General features: G+C 39.9%; 1 protein-coding gene across 2 annotated transcripts in view; it reads right to left on the minus strand.

Moving 5' to 3' along the window:
* klf12b (Kruppel-like factor 12b) overlaps positions 1-22,538 on the minus strand; it is a 151,889-nt gene that overhangs the window by 64,577 nt on the left and 64,774 nt on the right. For both annotated transcript variants that reach the window (XM_035773105.2, XM_035773106.2), the window contains exon 2: positions 15,866-15,947. In XM_035773105.2, coding sequence (XP_035628998.1) covers positions 15,866-15,931 — 66 coding nt within the window. In that variant the 5' untranslated portion in view covers positions 15,932-15,947. The remainder of the gene's footprint in view (positions 1-15,865; positions 15,948-22,538) is intronic.

Consider the following 22,538-nt stretch of genomic DNA (forward strand, 5'->3'; position numbering starts at 1 on the left):
TCTTGATCCCATGACTAGTTTGAACAGTACACAAATTGAACGAGTTCCTTCCTACAAATATCTTGGTATCTGGCTTTATGACAAACTGTAATTGAAAACAAAAAATGTCACTGAGCTGGTGAAGAAATTGAAATTCAAGGTTGGTTTTGCAGAAACAAAGCATGTCTGACTTTTGTTAAAAGGATCCACCCCTTTTTTAAATGTTCACCTAAAATGACATTCCCAAATATAACTGCCTGTATCTCACGACCTGAAGCAAGGATATGTACATTATTGGTACCATTTGAAAGGAAACATTAATTTAGAAGAATATAACACATTAGATCTGGTAAAAGATAATACGAAGTAATGCATTGTTTTTCTTTTTTGTACCATCATCTTTGAAATGCAAGAGAAAGGCTGTAATGTATTATTCCAGCCCAGACGCAAATTCGATTTTGGCCACAGCAGTGTTTAAGACTGATCCAACAAACCATTGCATTTCTGTTCAAAATTCTGTATCAAGACTGCCCAAATGTGCCTAATTGGTGTATTGATACATGTTCAAGTTCATAACTGTGCACTCTCCTCAAACAATAGCATGATATTATTTCACTGTAATAGCTACTGTAAATTGGACAGTGCAGTTAGATTAACAAGAATTTAAGCTTTCTGCCAAAATCAGATGTGTCTATGTCCTGGTAAATATTATTGTTACTTACAACCTCATGCTAATCACATTATCCTATGTTAGCTCAACCCTCCCGTGCAGGACCCACCGATCCTGTAGCAGTTAATAGGAAGGAAATTGTCCAGGCCACTTTAATGTCTATTTTATATATTTTTTTTTATATTTTTGAGATATTTCTATTCTATTTCTTAGATATTATCTATATGCATGCAGCAGAATCTACACTTAAACCACTTGATGCTGTTTTCCATTGGGCCCTCAGGTTTATTACTGGTGATGATTCTAGATCTCACCATTGTGTTTTGTATTAAAAAAAAATGTTTTTTTTGCTCCCTTTATGTGGAACAGCATGCAGTGCATTCTGAAATTAGATGTTCTGGTCCCCCCTGGTCAGTTCAGAGTTTTGATCGTAGACCTTTACTTTGTCTGTTTTTCTGTCATTTTTTATTTTATTTTTGTTTTTCTGTGTTTTTCTGTAATGTGTTTGATGTATTTACGCAGGTCTCATCTGTAAAATAGTCCTCATTATGACTTCCCTGTCAAAATGTAGGTTCAATTAAGACAGGTGTACACAATCATGGTTACAGCTTCACTTCACTCTCAGGCAAGGTGGATTGTTCCCCCCACTCATCGAATCCATTCAGATCTATGAAAAGTGACTAAGGCTATTATAGTGGATAGTTTTTTTGTGGGGTACAATATTAGCTATGTTCACCAAGCTTCTCAGCAAGCTTCTCAATCTTCTCAGAAGTGATCCTTCAAATCTACAGTTTCTGTCATGCACCAGGGTTGGGGTCCATTCAGTTTTTCAGAATTGTATTTCAATTGGCCAAGCAGAATTTGAATAGAATTTGAAATAAATGTAAGGACATACGCTGGGAGACAAGAAGCAAGTACAGGGAGTGAATATTTAATGGATAAACAGATGAAACAAAACACGAACAGCGTCTGGACAAGTGGAACATAACACCATTAATGCTGACAACGAGACATATGAGTCTCATTCATTTGACAAATACCTTGCCAAAAGCCTCCTTTTACTAAATAATACATTTACCATTTCAAATATTAGTTTGATTATAACTCAAATATGTCAAAGAGGCTTTTGTTTGTATTTTTCCATGGATTTAATTCATTTTTGGAAATTTATTTTTCCATGGATCTAATTCCTTTTTGGAAATGTATTTTTCCATGGATCTAATTCCTTTTTGGAAATGTATTTTTCCATGGATCTAATTCCTTTTTGGAAATGTATTTTTCCATGGATCTAATTCCTTTTTGGAAATGTATTTTTCCATGGGTCTAATTCCTTTTTGGAAATGTATTTTTCCATGGATCTAATTCCTTTTTGGAAATGTATTTTTCCATGGGTCTAATTCCTTTTTGGAAATGTATTTTTCCATGGATCTAATTCCTTTTTGGAAATGTATTTTTTCCTAATATTTGATAACATCTAAGTGAATTGTGAATTATTAGAACATTTTCTTAGAATATTTCCAGACCACTGGAAAGAACATCTTAACCCATAGCATAGGTTACCATACATGATGGGAAAATAAACATAATGATGTATGAAATACATTGTCCATTTGTAGTTCAATTCATTCAATGCACTGAACAAAAATATATATGCAACACTTTCAAAGATTTAGCTTAGTGACATTTCATAAAAGGAAATCAGTCAATTGAAATACATTAATTTGGCCCTGCTCTATGGATTTCATATGACTTGGTCACAGATACCTTCAAATAAAGGTAGGGGCGTGGATCAGAAAAACAGTCAGTAACTGGTGTGAACACCATTTGCCTCATCCAGCGTGACACATCTCCGCATAGAGCTCATCAGGCTGTTTGTATATCTGCCATGGCAGCAGCTACTCTTCCTGGGGTCTGGCAAAATTAAAGCAGTTAAACAATTTAAAAAACATTACAATACATTTATTACAGAATTCACAACACACTAAGTGGGTGCCCTAATGCCCATACTTCACTACCACATATCTACAATACAAAATGTGTACGTGTGTGTAGAGTGCGTATGTTATCATGTGTGTGTATTCATGTGTCTGTGACTATGTTTGTGTTAATTCACACTCTCCACTGCTCCATAAGGTGTATTTTTAAATGTTCTTAAATCTGATTCTAGTGCTTGCATCAGTTACCTGGTATGGAGTCATGGCTCTATGTAGTACTGTATGCCTCCCTCATAGTCTGTTTTGGAATTAGGGACTGTGAAGAGCTCTGGTGGCATGTCTTGTGGGGTATGCATGGGTGTCTGAGCTATGTGCTAGTCATTTAAACAGACAGCACTGTGCTTTCAACATGTCAATACCGCTCACAAGTAGTGATGAAGTCAATCTCTCCTCTACTTTGAGCCTGAAGAGATTGACATGCATATTATTATTTATTATTATTTTCTCTCTTTGTATATCCAGCTGTGCTGACCTGTTCTGAGCCAATTGCAACTTTGTGGCACCTGACCACATGACCGAACAGTAGTCCAGGTGCAGTAAAACTAGAGCATGTAGGACCTGCCTAGTTGATAGTGCTGTTAAGAAGGTAGAGCTGCACTTTATTATGGACAGACCCATCTTTGCTACTGTTCTCCCCATCTTAGCTACTGTTGTATCAATATGTTTTGACAATGACATTAAAATCCAGGGTTACTCCAATCAGTTTAGTCACTTAAACTTGCTCAATTTCCACATTATTTATTACAATATTTAGTTGGGGCTTAGGGTTAAGTGAATTGATTTGTTCCAAATACAATGCAATACAAGTTTTAAAAATATTTAGGACTAACTTATTCCTTGACACCCATTCTGAAACTAACTGCAGCTCTTTGTTAACCTGTTACTCTTACCCCCTACTTTTTCGAACATTCTGTTAAAAATCGCGCAACATTTCAGCGCCCTGCTGCTCATGCCAGGAATATAATATATGCATATGATTAGTATTTGTGGATAGAAAACACTCAGACGTTTATAAAACTGGTTAAATCACGGCTGTGACTATAACAGAATGTGCGTTTTATCGAAAAGCGCAGGAAAATCTGATCACTGAAAATTGAAAAATATATCCATGCGCGACTTGAACCCATTGATAAAGGTGAACCACATTTAATGGGGCTGAGGTTGCAATACCTACAGCTTCCACACGTTGTCTAGAGTCTTGTCATTTGCCTACTATTTTTTCTTGGTCAAACAGACGCAAGGCAGCGCATTTCTTTCGGTCTCCGACCGGATATTTTGGTTGAGAATTACCCTGACATTATTTCCAGACGGACAGCTAAAGAATATACTTTGCCTCGTGATCAATTTGATCGCTTATTAACGTTTAATAATACCTAAAGTTGCATTACAAAAGTATTTCGAAGTATTTTGTGAAAGTTTATCGTCGACTTTTTTAATTTTAAAAAATGACGTTACGTTATAAGACGCTATTTTTTTCCGTTTATCACACAGTCTTCATAGATCGATATCTAGGCTATTTATGAACCGATTTAATCGAAAAAAAGACCCAATAGTGATTATGGGACATCTAGGAGTGCCAACAAAGAAGATGGTCAAAGGTAATGAATGTTTTATATTTTATTTGTGCGGTTTGTGTAGCGACGACTATGCTAATTATTTTGTTTACGTCCCCTGCGGGTCTTTTGGGGTGTTACATGCTATCAGATAATAGCTTCTCATGCTTTCGCCGAAAAGAATTTTAAAAAATCTGACTTGTTGCCTGGATTCACAACGAGTGTAGCTTTAATTCAATACCCTGCATGTGTATTTTAATGAACGTTTGAGTTTTAACTAGTACTATTAGCATTTAGCGTAGTGCATTTGCATTTCCAGATGTCTAGATGGGACGCCTGCGTGTCAGGTAGGAGGTTAATAACCTCTTGCGACGAGAAAACCCATATCCGGGAGCGTAATCATAGCCTCAAATGCATTAGCATAACGCAGCGGACATAAACTTTTCCTATTCATGAAAATCGCAAATGAAATGAAATAAATATATTCGAACACAAGCTTAGCCTTTTGTTAACAACACTGTCATCTCAGATATTAAAAATATGCGTTACAGCCAACGCTAGACAAGCATTTGTGTAAGTTTATCATGGAATAATGCTATGCTAGGCTCTGCTGGCAGCAGGCAACATTTTCACGAAAATAAGAAAAGCAACCAAATTAAATCATTTACCTTTGAAGAACTTCAGATGCTTTCACTCATGAGACTCCCAGTTAGATAGCAAATGTTCCTTTTTTCCAAAAATATTATTTTTGTAGGCGAAAAAGCTCCCGTTTCATTATCATGCTTGGCTGAGAAATCGACCGGAGAATGCTGCAACTATAACAGTAAACTTTTTTCAAAATTTGCTCCATAATATCGACAGAAAAACGGCAAATGTTGTTTAGGATCCATCCTCAAGGTGTTTTTAACATATATATTCGATAATATATCCGTCGAGGCAATTGGTTTCTCATAAGAAGCGATTGGAAAAATGGCTATCTCAGTATTTTACACGAGATTTTCTGCGGGAGACACCACGTGCTATATATGGTCCCTTACAGCACTTCTTCAATGGAAATGCCTAAAAAGATGTCACAATGCTGTAGACACCTTGGGGAAAACGTGGAAAACGTACGCTCATTCGTAGCTCATTCACAGCCATATAAGGAGGCACTGGCATGAGGCGGTTTCAAAAAATGCGGCACTTCCTGGTTGGATTTGTATCTGGGTTTCGCCTGTAACATCAGTTCTGTGGCACTCACAGACAATATCTTTGCAGTTTTGGAAACGTCAAAGTGTCTTCTTTCCAAAGTGGTCAATTATATGCATAGTCGAGCATCTTGTCGTGACAAAATATCTTGTTTAAAACAGGAATGTTTTTCATCCAAAAATTAAAATAGCGCCCCCTAAATCCAAGAGGTGTGTTGCAGTCATTTAAGTTGCTGTAGTAGCTGATGTGTATAGTGTTGAGTCATCTGTATACATAGACACACTGGTTTTACACACTGGCATGTCATTAGTAAAGATTGAAATAGTAAGGGGCCTAGACAGCTGCCCTGGAGAATTCCTGATTCTACCTGGATTATGTTGGAGAGGTTTCCATTAACTTCTTATGGCTGGGGGCAGTATTGAGTAGCTTGGATGAATAAGGTGCCCAGAATAAACTGCCTGCTACTCAGGCCCCGTTGCTAATATATGCATAGTATTAGTATATTTGGATAGACAACCCTTGAATGATGTCTGTGAGTATAACAGAACTCATATGGCAGGCAGAAACCTGAGAAAAATCCAGCTAGGAAGTGGGAAATCTAAGGTTTGTAGTTTTTCAACTCTTTGCCTATCAAATATACAGTGTCTATGGGGTCAAATTGCACTTCCTAAGGCTTCCACTAGATGTCAACAATCTTTAGAACCTTGTTTGATGCTTCTACAGTGAGGGAGGGAGGGGGAATGGGAGCTGAATCAGTCAGTGGTCTGGCAGAGTGACATGAGCTGGTCACGCGCGTTCACGTGAGAGTTAGCTTGCGTTCCATTGCATTTCTGAAGACAAAGGAATTCTCCAGTTGGAACATTATTGAAGATATACTTCAATAATTATTGATTGTATACTTTGTTTGACATGTTTCTACGGACTGTAACGGAACTTTTTGACTTTTCGTCTGGCCTGCGCGTCATGAATTTGGATTACTGGGCTAAACGCGTTAACAAAAAGGATGTATTTGGACATAAATGATGGACTTTATCGAAACAAATCAAACATTTTCTGTGGAACTGGGATTCCTGGGAGTGCATGATGATGAAGATCATCAAAGGTAAGTGAATATTTATAATGTTATTTCTGACATCTGTTGACTCCACAACATGGCGGATATCTGTATGGCTTGATTTGTTGTCTGAGCGCTGTACTCAGATTATTGCATGGTGTGCTTTTTAGGTAAAGATTTTTTTAAATCTGATACAGCGGTTGCATTAAGGAGAAGTGCATTTCTAATTTCATGCGTAAGAGTTGTATCTTTTATCAATGTTTATTATGAGTAATTCTATAAATTTGTGTCTCTCTGCAAAATCACCGGATGTTTTGGAACTACTAAACATAACGCGCCAATGTAACCTCAGATATTTGTACAGTGGGGCAAAAATGTATTTAGTCAGCTACCAATTGTGCAAGTTCTCCCACTTAAAAAGATGAGAGAGGCCTGTAATTCTCATCAGAGGTACACTTCAGCTATAACAGACAAAATGAGGAAACAAATTAAGAAAATCACATTGTAGGATTTTTAATGAATTTATTTGCAAATTATGGTGGAAAATAAGTATTTGGTCAATAACAAAAGTTACTCTCAATACTTTGTTACATACCCTTTGTTGGCAACGACAGAGGTCAAACGTTTTCTGTAAGTCTTCACACACTGTTGCTGGTATTTTGGCCCATTCCTCCATGCAGATCCCCTCTAGAGCAGTGATGTTTTGGGGCTGTTGCTGGGCAACACGGACTTTCAACTCCCTCCAAAGATTTTCTATGGGGTTGAGATCTGGAGACTGGCTAGGCCACTCCAGGACCTTGAAATGCTTCTTACGAAGCCACTCCTTCGTTGCCCGGGCGGTGTGTTTGGGATCATTGTCATGCTGAATGACCCAGCCACGTTTCATCTTCAATGCACTTGCTGATGGAAGGAGGTTTTCACTCAACGATACATGGCCCCATTCATTCTTTCCTTTACACGGATCAATCGTCCTGGTCCCTTTGCAGAAAAACAGCCCCAAAGCATGATGTTTCCACCCCCATGCTTCACAGTAGGTATGGTGTTCTTTGGATGCAATTCAGCATTCTTTGTCCTCCAAACACGACGAGTTGAGTTTTTACCAAAAAGTTATATTTTGGTTTCATCTGACCATATGACATTCTCCCAATCTTCTTCTGGATCATTCAAATGCTCTCCAGCAAACTTCAGACGGGCCTGAACATGTACTGGCTTAAGCAGGGGGACACGTCTGGCACTGCAGGATTTGAGTCCCTGGCGTCGTAGTGTGTTACTGATGGTAGGCTTTGTTACTTTGGTCCCAGCTCTCTGCAGGTCATTCACTAGGTCCCCCCATGTGGTTCTGGGATTTTTGCTCACCGTTCTTGTGATCATTTTGACCACACGGGTGAGATCTTGCGTGGTGCCCCAGATCGAGGGAGATTATCAGTGGTCTTGTATGTCTTCCATTTCCTAATAATTGCTTCCACAGTTGATTTCTTCAAACCAAGCTGCTTACCTATTGCAGATCAGTCTTCCCAGCCTGGTGCAGGTCTACAATTTTGTTTCTGGTGTCCTTTGACAGCTCTTTGGTCCTGGCCATAGTGGAGTTTGGAGTGTGACTGTTTGAGGTTGTGGACAGGTGTCTTTTATAATGATAAGTTCATACAGGTGCCATTAATACAGGTAAGAAGAAGTTACAGGTCTGTGAGAGCCAGAAATCTTGCTTGTTTGTAGGTGACCAAATACTTATTTTCCACCATAATTTGCAAATAAATTCATTAAAAATCCTACAATGTGATTTTCTGGATTTTTTTCTCTCTCATTTTGTCTGTCATTTTTGAAGTGTACCTATGATGTAAATTAACCTGTTAGAACTCTAGGGGCAGTATTTCATTTTTGGATAAAAAGACGTGCCCGTTTTTAGCGCGATATTTTGTCACGAAAAGATGCTCGACTATGCTTGGAATTGATAGTTTTGGAAAGAAGACACTCTGACGTTTCCAGAACTGCAAAGATTTTCACTGTGAGTGCCATAGAACAATATCTACAGGCAAAACCAAGATGTTTGAGTGACCAGGAAATCAACAGGATTTTTGAAGGCACGTTTTCCATGATCTCCTTATATGGCTGTGAATGGCACAGGAATCAACGGACACTTCCTATCGTTTCCCCCAGGTGTCTGCAGCATTGTGACGTATTTGTAGGCATATCATTGGAAGATTGGCCATAAGAGCCTACAATTACCAAGTGTCCCGCATGGTGTCTGCGTGGAAATTGGTGCGCAAAAGTCAGGTCCCAGTATTTTTCCATCCGAATCAGAGAAGAATGCACGTGTCTAGGACTGGCATTTCAATGAAGAGATATATGACCAAACACCTTGAGGATTGATTCAAACAACGTTTTCCATGTTTCAGTCGATATTATGGAGTTAATTCGGAAAAAGTTCGACGTTTAGGTGACTGAATTTTCGGTTAGTTTCGGTAGCCAAATGCATAGTAACAAAACGGAACGTTGTGTCCTACACAAGCATCTTTCAGGAAAAACTGGACATCTGCTATGTAACTGAGAGTCTCCTCATTGAAACATCTGAAGTTCTTCAAAGGTAAATTATTTTATTTGATCCCTTTGCTGGTTTTTGTGAATGTTGCGTGCTAAATGCTAACGCTAAATGCTACGCTAGCTATCACCACTCTTACACAAATTATTGATTTTCTCTGGTTCTAAAGCATATTTTGAAAATCTGAGACGACAGGATTGTTAAGAAAAGGATAAGCTTGAGGACAGGCATATTTATTTCATTTATTTTGCAATTTTCAGAAATCGCTAATGTTGCGTTATGGTAATGAGCTTGAGGCTGTAGTCACAATCCCGGATCCGGGATGGGGCGGCCTAACAGGTTAAAGGCCTCTCTCATCTTTTTAAGTGGGAGAACCACAATTGGTGGCTGACTAAATACTTTTTTGCCCCACTGTAAATAAATATGAACTTTATCGAATAAAACATGCATGTATTATGTAACATGAAGTCCTATGAGTGTCTTCTGATGAAGATCATCAAAGGTTAGTGATTCATATTATCTATATTTCTGCTTTTTGTTACATCTCTCTTTGGCTGGAAAAAATGGCTGTGTTTTTCTGTGACGAGGTGCAGACCTAAGATAATCGCTTGGTGTGCTTTCGTCATAAAGACTTTTTGAAATTGGACACTGCGGTGGGATTAACAATAAGTGTATCTTTAAAATGGTGTAAAATACTTCTATGTTTGAGGAATTTTTATTATGGGATTTCTGTTGTTTTGAATTTGGCTGGCTGTTGTCATATCGATCCCGTTAGTAGGATTCAAGCCATACGAAGTTTTAACCTCTTGAAACTCACTGGCTGTTGTCATATCGATCCCGTTAGTGGGATTCAAGCCATATGAAGTTTTAAAGAACACCCTCTGTGTTCTGTTAGACAGGTAACTCTTTATCCACAATATAGCAGGGGTGTAAAGCCATAACACGTACATTACCGGGCAAAAGTTTTAGACCCCCATCAAATCAAAGGAAGTCTTGAGCTATTGCTCGCCTGAGGTAGAGTATCTCATGATAAGCTGTAGACCAAACTATCTACATAGAAAGTTTTCATCTGTATTTTTTGTAGCTGTCTATATACCACCACAGTCAGAGGCTGATCTCAGACAGCATTGAATTAGATGTATTCCACCATAAGCAAAAAAGAAAACGCTCACTCAGAGGCGGCGCTCCTAGTAGCCGGGGAGTTTAATGCAGGGAAACTTAAATCTAATTCTAATCTAATATTAAACCATGTTTCTATCAGCAGGTTAAATGTGCAACCAGAGGAAGAAAACTCTTGAGCACCTTTACTCCATACACAGCGATGCATACAAAGCTCTCCCTCGCTCTCCATTTGGAGAATCTGACCATAATCCTTTGCTGCTGATTCCTGTTTACAAGCGAAAATGAAAGTGACTCCAGTGACTACATCAATAAAAAAAGTGATCAGATGAAGCAGATGCTAAGCTACAGGACTGTTTTGTTTACACAGACTGGAATATTTTTATTCAAGTGTTTTTCTTTATTTTGACTAATTTCTACATCGTAGAATAATTGTGAAGACATCAAAACTATGAAATAACACATATGGAATCATGTAGTAACCAAAAAAGTGTTATAATTCTCTAGGGTAGGGGGCAGCATTCGGATTATTGGATGAAAAGCATGCCCAAATTAAATGGCCTGCTACTCGGACCCAGAAGATACGATATGCATATAATTGGTAGATTTGGATAGAAAACACTCTAAAGTTTCCAAAACTATTAACATAGTGTCTGAAGAACAGAACTGATTTAGCAGGCGAAAACCTGAGAAAAATCCATTCAGGAAGTCGTTTTTTGGGGTTTTTGTAGTTTTCTATTACAGTATCTATTGACTTAGGACTCCATTTGCAGTTCCTATGCCTTCCACTAGATGTCAACAGTCTTTAGAAATCGTTTCAGGCTTGTATTCTTATGAATGAGGGAGTACGACCAGTCTGAACGAGTGGACCCTACCGTGTCGCAGAGCTTTTTCATGCGCATGTGCATTTCTGATTTACCTTTTGACATGTTTCTATGAACTTTACCGGTACAATTGAGATTTTTTTTGTCTGATTATTTTGACTGCGTTTGAGCCTGTGGATTACTGAAGAAAACGCACTAACAAAACAGAGGTTTTTGGATATAAAGAGACTTCATCAAACAAAAGGAACATTTATTGAGTAAATTAATGTCTTCTGATTGCCATCATATGAAGATCATCAAAGGTAAGGGATTAATTGTATCTCTATTTCTGTAACGCTTCTGCTTGGCTGGTTACTGTTTGTAATAATTTGTCAACTGGGATATGTTCTGGGCTAGGTATGTTCTGGGCTAGGTATGATTTCGCCAAAAAGCATTTTATAAAATGACACTGTGGTTGGTTTAACAAGAAGTTAATCTTTAAACCTATGTAAAATATGTTTTGTTTTCTGAATTTTTATAATGAGCATTTCTGTATTTGAATATGGCGCTCTGCAATCTCACTGGATATTGGCCAGATGGGACGCTAGCGTCCCAAGTACCCTAGAGAGGTTAAACAAATCAAAATATATGTTATATTTGAGATTCTTCAAATAGCCACTCTTTGCCTTGATGACAGCTTTGCACAATCTTGGCATTCTCTTGAGCAATGGACATTAGACCGGTGGAAATTTGTGCTCTGGTCTGGAGTCCAAATCGATGATTTTTGGTTCCAACCGCCAAGTGTTTCTGAGATGTGGTGTGGGAGAACAGATGATCTCTGCATGTGTATTTCCCACCGTAAAGCGTGGATGTGGTGTTATGGTCCTTTGCTGGTGACACTGTCTGTGATTTATTTAGAATTCAAGGCACACTTAACCAGCATGAGTATCACAGCATTCTGCAGTGAAACGCCATTCCATCTGGTTTGGGCTTAATGGGTCAATCATTTTCAACAGGACAATGACCCAACACACCTCCAGGCTGTGTAACGGCTATTTGACCAAAAAGGAGAGTGATGGAGTACTGCATCAGATGACCTGGTCTCCAAAATAACCTGACCTCAACCAAATTGAGATGGTTTGGGATGAGTTGGACCGCAGAGTGAAAGAAAAGCAGCCAACAAGTGCTCAGCATATGTGGGAACTACTTCAAGACTGTTGAAAAAGAAAATCAGCTGGTTGAGAGAGCTGTCATCAAGGCAAAGGGTGGCTATTTGAGTAGCAGACTATGATCGATAATGTCAAAAGCCACACTGAAGTCTAATGAAACATCCCCCACAATCGTTTTATTATAACTGTCTCTTAGCCAATCATCAGTCATTTGTCTAAGTGCTGTGCTTGTTGAATGTCCTGAAAGTCTGGTCAACACACAATTTTTTCAAAAACTTTACTACGAGTTGGTAACAGGCTGATTGGTCAGCTATTGGAGCCATTAAAGGGGACTTTACTATTCTTAGGTAGCAGCATGACTTTTGCCTCCCTCCAGGTCTGACGTTACACACTTTCTAGTAGGCTTAAATTGAAGATATGGCAAATAGGAGTGATAATATCATCCGTCAGACCCCGATGGCTTGCCATTGTTGATAGACAATAATTATTTCACCTCTTCCACACTCACTTTACAGAATTCAAAATTACAATTCCTGTCTTTCATAATTTGGTCAGATATAGTTGGATGTGTAATGCAGCGTTTGTTGCTGGCATGTCATTCCAAAGTTTGCTCTTCTTGCCAATGAAAAAATCATAAAAGTACAGTACGTTTGCCAATCGATTGTGCAGCCAGACTTATTTGCCATTCCCTTTTCCTCATCCCTCTCAACCATAAAATGTTTAAATTCCTCATCAATCCACAGGGATTTAAACGTTTTTACAGCAATTTCATAAATGTGTCAAGTGTAACGTCTGTTTGCTCTTCATTACACACCACGACCCAACAAATATTCTTTACATCAACAACATATGAATCACTACAAAACTTATTGTATGACCTCTTATTCACTATATTAAGCCCAGCCTTTGGAACTTGGGTTTTCCTAGATATGGCTACTATATTGTGATCACTACATCCGATGGATCTGGATACTGCTTTCAAGCACATTTCTGTAGCATTGGTAAAGATGTGATCAATACATGTTGATGATTTAATTCATGTGCTGTTTCTAACTACCCTGGTAGTTTGACTGATGACCTGAACCAGGTTGTAGGTACTGGTTACAGTTTGAAGCTTTTTCTTGATGAAGCCAGTCAATATTTAAATCAACCAGAAAATACACATCTCTGTTGATATCACATACATTATCAAGGATTTCACACATGTTATCCAGATGTTGATTGTGGCCTGTGGAATGTTGTCCCACTCCTCTTCAAGGGCTGTGCAAAGTTGCTGCATATTGGCAGGAACTGGAACACGCTGAAATTCACGTATACCAAAAGCATCCCAAACATGCTCAGTGGGTGACACGTCAGTATGCAGGCCACGGAAGAACTGAAATTGTGGAATTGCAGGAATTGTGTACAGATCCTTGTGACATGGGGCCATCCATTATCATGCTGAAACATGAGATGATGGCGGCGGACGAATGGCACGACAATGGGCCTCATGATCTCGTCACCGTGTCTCTGTGCATTCAAATTGCTTTTGATAAAATACAAGTGGGTTCGTTGTCTGTAACTTATGCCTGCCCATACCATAACCACACCGCCAACATGGGGCACTCTGTTCACAACGTTGACATCAGCAAACCGCTTGCTCACACTCTGCCATCTGCCCTGTACAGTTGAAACCGGTATTCATCAGTGAAGAGCACACTTCTCCAACGTGACAGCCACCGAAGGTGAGCATTCGCCCACTGAAGTCGGTTACGACGCAGAACTGCAGTCAGGTCAAAACCCTGGTGAGGACCACAAGCATGCAGATGAGCTTCCCTGAGACGGTTTCTGACGATATTTCTGTTGTGCAAACCCTAGATTCATCAGCTGTCCGGGAGGCTGGTCTCAGACGGCTTATGGTAGAGACATTTTATGAACATTTAATTATCTTTCAACAGCTCTGGTAGACATTACTGCAGTCAGCATGCCAATTGCATTGTCCCTCAAAATTTGGGACATCTGTGGCATTGTGATGTATGACAAAACTGCACATTTTAGAGTGGCCTTTATTGTCCCCAGCACAAGGTGCACCATATGCTGTTTAATCAGTTTCTTGATATGCCACACCTGTCAGTTGGATGGATTATCTTGGCAAAGGAAACATTGTCACTAACAGGGATGTCAACAAAAATAATACAAATAATAATAATAATGAAAAAAATGAGTGTATAATTTTATTTTATTTTATTTTAGCTCATGAAACACGGGACCAACACTTTACTTGTTTACATTTTTGCCCAGCATAAATTATATTTCCTTTAATTCTAATTCAATTCAAATTGGACACTTGTATTGGAATGAAAGACCCCAACTCAATTTAGAAATGAGCCCACCCTGTCACAGACATTATATCTCCAATTACAAAACACATTAGAATCAACAAGTTATTGATAACTGATATACTATTCATCATGGTGACAGCCATCACTAAAAATAAAACATTGGCTGGACTCCTCTGCACACACACAGCTGTAACAGCTACACAAAGCTCTGTCGTAACCTAGCAACAGCTTCTGCACAGCAGAAGACCACTTCATGTCTGTAGCTGATGATTTTTTGACTAAAGAGCACTTATGTTTGGGAAAAAAACAATAATATAGTATATCTTTGGACTCCTGTTACAGTAGAGACTTCACTCAGTGGCCAAAACTAGTTGCAATTACATCATAACTGGCAGCGAGGAATGGTAGAAGACATACACTTTACTTACTACACTACAGTATGCATCCCATCTAAGGTAGCTAATTGTGCAAATTAAGGGGAAAGCAAAGGATGAAGCATACCAAACACCCATGAAAGTGTCACTTTTTGTGCATATTGTGGTGACACAGTTTAAAGGGCTGCTCTGCTCAGGTGGGCAAGAGCATCATGTTACAGGAAGAGTATTAAGAGAATCGTGACAAAGAGAGAGAGAGAGAGAGAGAGAGAGAGAGAGAGAGAGCTTTCTTTGTTTTCACGTCTTATCCTCCTATGACACATATTGTTAGATACTTAAAACAAAATTCTTGTCGCAGTTGTTGCAAATTGCGAAGAAATGTCCTTACATTTCATGCCGGTCTTGAATTGAACGGAGAGAGGATTGGAACTGAAAGCATGTCTGAGGGGGAGAGTGGGGGATAGTGGGAGAGAACGAAGGGTGAGAGAGACTGTGTGTAGGCGAGTGAGAGAGATGGAGGGAGAGATGGAGGGATGATAGTGAGTGTTTGCATAGATGGAAAGACAGAGTTGGTTGGCTTTCGGCAGAGGACGGAGAGAGACAGATTCCAGCATACAGCTAGTTAGGGAGAGAAAGAGACTTATAGGGAGAGACTGAGACTGTGTGTGTGTTTTGATTTTGAATTGGAGAGAGGCAGAGAGAAAGGGGGAAAGAGAGGGCAGGGGAGACAAAGAAGCAAGAGAGAGATATACTTCGTTTTGGGAGTTTTCCTTGTGTCTCTCCCTGAAGCAGTTACTCTGCCCCCCTGCCAACATGGACTCCCTGCTAGCTAAAGCAACCTCACTGTAAGTCCTTTATGCATTCTGACCGCAGCTGTTTAAGCCCTCTCCTCTCCTCCTCACCACCACTCTCTACGACCACTCCTCCGAGCCCCCGCACTCTCTTCCCTCGTACTCCCTCCCTCCCTGTCACTAACTCTCTCTCTCTCTCTCTCGATCTCGATCTCTTCCTCCCCCCAGGAGCGATTATAGGGCTGTTGTCGATAGGAGGAAAGAAAAAAAGGAGGAAGGAAAAATAGGAAATGTTTGGAAAACTGCTCTCTTACCCCGTGTTCCGATTCCAGGGGCTCGGCTTTGACTCGGACTGCAGGCATTCCATCAAGCATTAACATCCTGTTCTCGGGCCGTCTGTGGAGGAAGAGAGAGGGGGGAGGTGTAAGACGGACGCTGAGTTTGACCATGACTAAGCATCTTAGTTTGACTTTGACAAACACATACAGTAAAAAGCTGGAGCTGACACACATGCCCAAAAAGTTGGTAGAGGTGCTGACAAAATTACAGAAAGTCACACTACTCATAGAAATATGCGCAAGCAAATACTGTACACACATACACATGCTTACAATCAAATAGATATTACAGGTATTACAGGTATTGTTTGTGCGCTGACAAAAACAAACTTAAACACACCGGCATACAGTACACAAAGAAATAATCACGTCTAAAGAACACACACACACACCGCACTCTCTCTGTACAAACAAGCCACATTTTTTGGTATGAAACTACTGTGTTCACTGACGTCACTTGTCTGAGTGTTCCAGTATGTTTACAACTAATCAATGTGCAATAGACATATAATTACCATATTTATATTCCCATAAAACTATAGCACAAGAGCACAACCATGGAGATCCGATTCATTTCTATGTTGTTGTTTTTCTTCCTGTGAAGCACATTGCGTTGCCTTTCATGTCTGAAATGTGCAGTATAAATAAAGCTCGATTTGATTTGATATTGGAACAACCATACAAATGAATGCGTCCCAAATGGCACCCTATGCGTACATAGTTGACTACTTTTGACCAGAGCCCTAATCACATCTCAAAACACTCATTTATTATTTGCATTTTATTTCATGGACTGTTTTGTTAATTACTTCTCGACTTAGTATATAATGATCATGATTGCATTGCAAAAAGGCAAAATAGTACAGCCATTTACAATATATGTGCCAAAAATGCTATAGGGAATGTTTCAAGCTGATCACCAAGTCATAGAGTAAAACACAATGTAACAAACATATCGATCCATACAGTATAAACAATTATCCATGTTTGAGCACACAATGACTCGTCTAGCTGACTTGTCCTAATATTCTGTTCGTACATGGATATGACTTGTCTCTGTAACCAAAAATCACTTTTAGCATATAATCCAATGATTGTTTTCGGGAGGGGGCAGTATAAAATAATCCATGTATTTGTAATCTGAATATCGGGTTGTTTCTGTAGCCTGCAGAATCTTTATTTTTATCTAGAAAAGATAGTTCAAGAAAAGAACAACACACTGAAACACTTTTCAAATCCACTATGACCCATGAGTTCTGGGGAACAGCGGAGATCGTTACAGGTGATTTTCTGGATCATTGATAGTGTGGCTGGGTACAGGTGGAGAGGCAAATTGCTAGAGAAACAAACATGTTCTTCTGTTTAATGCATACTGACAATGACCCAGGTCTCTCCTTCACACACAGACTCTGATTTCCAGCTAATGCTTCCTAAGGCTGGGATTCAGTCCGATCACGGGTTATACAGTAGGTTTTGCGGTTTTTAAAAGCAATGTTCCCATGTTTTTTTTTCTCACCTTTATTTAACCAGGTAGGTCACTTGAGAACAAGTTCTCATTTGCAACTGCGACCTGGCCAAGATAAAGCATAGCAATTTGACACATACAACAACACAGAGTTACACATGGAGTAAACAAAACACAGTCAATAATACAGTAAAAACAAAACAAAAAGTATATATATACAGTGTGTGCAAATGAGGTAAGGGTGTTAAAAGGCAATAAAATAGGCCATGGTTCAATCTTAAAAAAAAAAAAATGTAAGTCCTAAGTGAAAATGTAATAAAATGTTTAAAGAAAGTACTGCCTATGTGATTCTGAATCTGAACCTCTACCCTACAGACACCTATCACAGTGACAGGGACACAAAGTACACTCATTCAATAATATGGGCAGCTCCTTAGTACTCAAACTACTCTACCTTTAAGACACTGTACGGTACCTTTAAGATGGCTCCTCAGAAGGAGCCAATGACAACAATGCATGTTCCGTCTCCCTTGGCCAAGGCCGACCTGAAGTAACCCAGGCTTTTATTATTTTAGCAGGCAGTACATGGAGGAATGCAAGCAAAGCAAAGCAAATATGCTCTAAACATCTCTGTTACACTCCACTTCTGGCATCAGCAACAGGATGTGTGGCCATGTCTCCACTCAGAACCCCATCGAAACTACTCTGGTGAGGGGAGAGAGAGCATCCTTGGCTGAGTTAACCCCCAAGTGTCTGGATTGTCGGATAATCACATTCACACATTGATGTGTACACAAACACACACATATAACAAAGCTGGCATGGGAATCAGACTTCATATGTGATGAATACCCTTGCATGAGAAATGAAGACTTGCATTAGCTCCCCGAAGTACTGCCTAGGCTTTAGCTTAGCAAGGTTTTGTGGCTGGTTCGAACTATATATATTTGATATTTTATTGTCCTAATTCGATACCCATTCATAAATGTTGAACACATTCTAGGAATATACAGCATTATATACATGCAAACAGATTATATATATATTTATTATCTCTATGCATATACAGTGGGGCAAAAAAGTATTTAGTCAGCCACCAATTCTGCAAGTTCTCCACTTAAAAATATGAGAGAGGCCTGTAAATTTCACTTCAACTATGACAGACAAAATGAGAAGAAAAAAATCAAAAAAATCACATTGTAGGGATTTTTTATGAATTAATTTGCAAATTATGGTGGAAAATAAGCATTAGGTATATACTTTGTTATATACCCTTTGTTGGCAATGATAGAGGTCAAACGTTTTCTGTACGTCTTCACAAGGTTTTCACACGCTGTTGCTGGTATTTTGGCCCATTCCTCCATGCAGATCTCCTCTAGAGCAGTGATGTTTTAGGGCTGTTGCTGGGCAACACGGACTTTCAACTCCCTCCAAAGATGTTCTATGGGGTTGAGATCTGGAGACTGGCTAGGCTACTCCAGCACCTTGAAATACTTCTTACGAAGCCACTCCTTCGTTGCCCGGGCGGTGTGTTTGGGATCATTGTCATGCTGAATGACCCAGCCACGTCAATGCCATTGCTGATGGAATGAGGTTTTCACTCAAAATCTCAAGATACATGGCCCCATTCATTCTTTCCTTTACACGGATCAGTCGTCCTGGTCCCTTTGTAGAAAAACAGCCCCAAAGCATGATGTTTCCACCCCCATGCTTCACAGTAGGTATGGTGTTCTTTGGATGCAACTCAGCATTCTTTGTCCTCGAAACACGATGAGTTGAGTTTTTATCAAAAAGTTATATTTTGGTTTCATCTGACCATACGACATTCTCCCAATCTTCTTCTGGATCATCCAAATGCTCTCCAGCAAACTTCAGACGGGCCTGGACATGTACTGGCTTAAGCAGGGAGACACGTCTGGCACTGCAGGATTTGAGTCCCTTGGCGGCGTCATCTTTTTAATTGGGAGAACTTGCACAATCGGTGGCTGAATAAATACTTTTTTGCCCCACTGTACATGCCAGTCTGAAGTTTGATATTGAACATCTGAATGATTCAGAGGACAACTGGGTGAAAGTGTTGTGGTCAGATGAGACCAAAATTGAGCTCTTTTGCATCAACTCAACTCACCTATGACCCCAAGAACACCATTCCCACCGTCAAACATGTTTTTCTGCTAAGGGGACAGGACAACTTCACCGCATCAAAGGGACGATGGACGGGGCCATGTACCGTCAAATCTTGGGTGAGAACCTCCTTTACCTCAGCCAGGGCATTGAAATGGGTCGTGGATGGCTATTCCAGCATGACAATGACCCAAAACACACGGCCAAGGCAGCAAAGGAGTGGCTCAAGAAGAAGCACATTAACCTCTTGGAACTCCCTCTCCCGGACCTGGGCCAATTGTCATCAACTGACACTAATTAGCATAATGCAAAGGACAAAAAATATTACTAGAAAATATTCATATTCATGAAATCACAAGTGAAATATATTGAAACACAGCTTAGCCTTTTGATAATCTCCCTGTCATCTCAGATGTTGAAATTATGCTTTACAGCCAAAGCAAGACAAGCATTTGTGTAAGTTTATCGATAGCCTAGCATAGCATTATGCCTAGCTAGCAGCAGGCAGCTTGGTCACGAAAATCAGAAAAGCAATCAAATTAAATCGTTTACCATTGATGAGCTTCGGATGTTTTCACTCACGAGACTCCCAGTTAGACAGAAAATGTTCATTTTGTCCCATAAAGATGATTTTTTATAGCCGAAACACCTCCGTTTGTACTTCACATTTGGTTGAGAAATCCACCGGAAACTGCGGTCACGACAACGCCGAAAAATATTCCAAATTAGATCCATAATATCGACAGAAACATGGAAAACTTTTTTTTTTATAATCAAGCCTCAAGGTGTTTTTCAAATATCTATTCGATAATATATCAACCGGGACAGGTGGCTTCTTAGTAGGAAAGAGAGAAACAATGGCCGCATTTGTCTTTTACGCACAAAACACTCTGAGAGCCTCCAGCTGACCACTGACGCAATGTTGTCGTTCAGGCTCATTCTTCAAAATAAAAGCCTGAAACGATGTATTGTGACACTAGACACATTAGGGAAGCCATAGAAAAAGGAATCTGGTTGATATCTCATTCACTGCTCAATAGGGACACATAGGAACGCAGAGCTTTCTAAATAAGAGTCCCTTCCTGATTCGATTTTTCTCAGGCTTTCGCCTGCAATATCAGTTCTGTTATACTCACAGACAATATGTATTTTTACAGTTTTGGAAACGTTAGAGTGTTTTCTATCCTAAGCTGTCAATTATATGCATATTATAGCATCTTGTCCTGACAAAATAGCCTGTTTACTTTGGGAACGTTATTTTTCCAAAAATGAAAATAGTACCCCCTAGTTTCAAGAGGTATGGTCCTGGAGTGGCAAAGAGGAGTGTGACAAAATCCCGCCTGAGATGTATACAAACCTGGTGGCCAACTACAAGAAACACCTGTCCTCTGTGATTGCCAACAAGGGTTTTGCCACCAAGTACTTAATCATGTTTTGCAGAGGGGTCAAATACTTATTTCCCTCATTAAAATGCAAAACATTTTTTGACATGCGTTTTTCTGGATTTTTTTTTTGTTATTCTGTCTCTCACTGTTCAAATAAACCTAGCATTTAAATTATAGACGGATCATTTCTTTGTCAGTGGGAAAACATACAAAATCAGCAGGGGATCAAATACTTTTTTCCGTCACTGTATATCTCTCTGGTCACCTCCAAAACCAATTCTTCCTTTGGCCGCCTCTCCTTCCAGTTCTCTGCTACCAATGACTGGAACGAACTACAAACATCTCTGAAACTGGAAACACTTATCTCCCTCACTAGCTTTGAGCAGCCCACAGATTACTACACCTGTGCATAGCCCATCTATAATTTAGCCCAAACAACTACCTCTCCCACTACTGTATTTATTTATTTATTTATTTTGCACCCCATTATTTGGGAAGAGTATATCACTTAATTAAAGTTGCTTTCATATTGTTGAGTAATGGAATAAAGTTATACACTGCTCAAAAAAATAAAGGGAACACTAAAATAACACATCCTAGATCTGAATGAATTAAATATTCTTCTTAAACATTTACATTTACATTTAAGTCATTTAGCAGACGCTCTTATCCATAGCGACTTTCAAATTGGTGCATTCACCTTATGACATCCAGTGGAACAGCCACTTTACAATAGTGCATCTAAATAGTGCATCTAAATCTTTTAAGGGGGGGGGGGGTGAGAGATACTTTTCTCTTTACATAGTTGAATGTGCTGACAACAAAATCACACAAAAATGATCAATGGAATGTATCAACCCACGGACGTCTGGATTTGGAGTCACACTCAAAATTTAAGGTGAAAACCACACTACAGGCTGATCCAACTGTAATGTCCTTAAAACAAGTCAAAATGAGGCTCAGTAGTGTGTGTGGCCTCCACGTGCCTGTATGACCTCCCTACAACGCCTGGGCATGCTCCTGATGAGGTGGCGGATGGTCTCCTGAGGGATCTCCTCCCAGACCTGGACTAAAGCTTCTGCCAACTCCTGGACAGTCTGTGGTGCAACGTGACGTGACGTTGGTGGATGGAGCAAGACATGATGTCCCAGATGTGTCTAGCATTGTCTTGCATTAGGAGGAACCCAGGGCCAACCGCACCAGCATATGGTCTCACAAGGGGTCTGAGGATCTCATCTCGGTACCTAATGGCAGTAAGGCTACCTCTGGCGAGCACATGGAGGGCTCTGCCGCCCCCCAAAGAAATGCCACCCCATACCATGACTGACCCACCGCCAAACCGGTCATGCTGGAGGATGTTGCAGGCAGCAGAACGTTCTCCACGGTGTCTCCAGACTCTGTCACGACTGTCACGTGCTCAGTGTGAACCTGCTTTCATCTGTGAAGAGCACAGGGCGCCAGTGGCGAATTTGCCAAACTTGGTGTTCTCTGGCAAATGCCAAACGTCCTGCACGGTGTTGGGCTGTAAGCACAACCCCCACCTGTGGATGTCGGGCCCTCATACCACCCTCATGGAGTCTGTTTCTGACCGTTTGAGCAGACACATGCAAATGCGGAGGTAGCGGTCCTGCTGCTGGGTTGTTGCCCTCCTACGGCCTCCTACACGTCTCCTGAT

Source organism: Oncorhynchus keta, chromosome 7, assembly GCF_023373465.1.
Source record: "Oncorhynchus keta strain PuntledgeMale-10-30-2019 chromosome 7, Oket_V2, whole genome shotgun sequence".
NCBI lineage: Eukaryota > Metazoa > Chordata > Actinopteri > Salmoniformes > Salmonidae > Oncorhynchus > Oncorhynchus keta.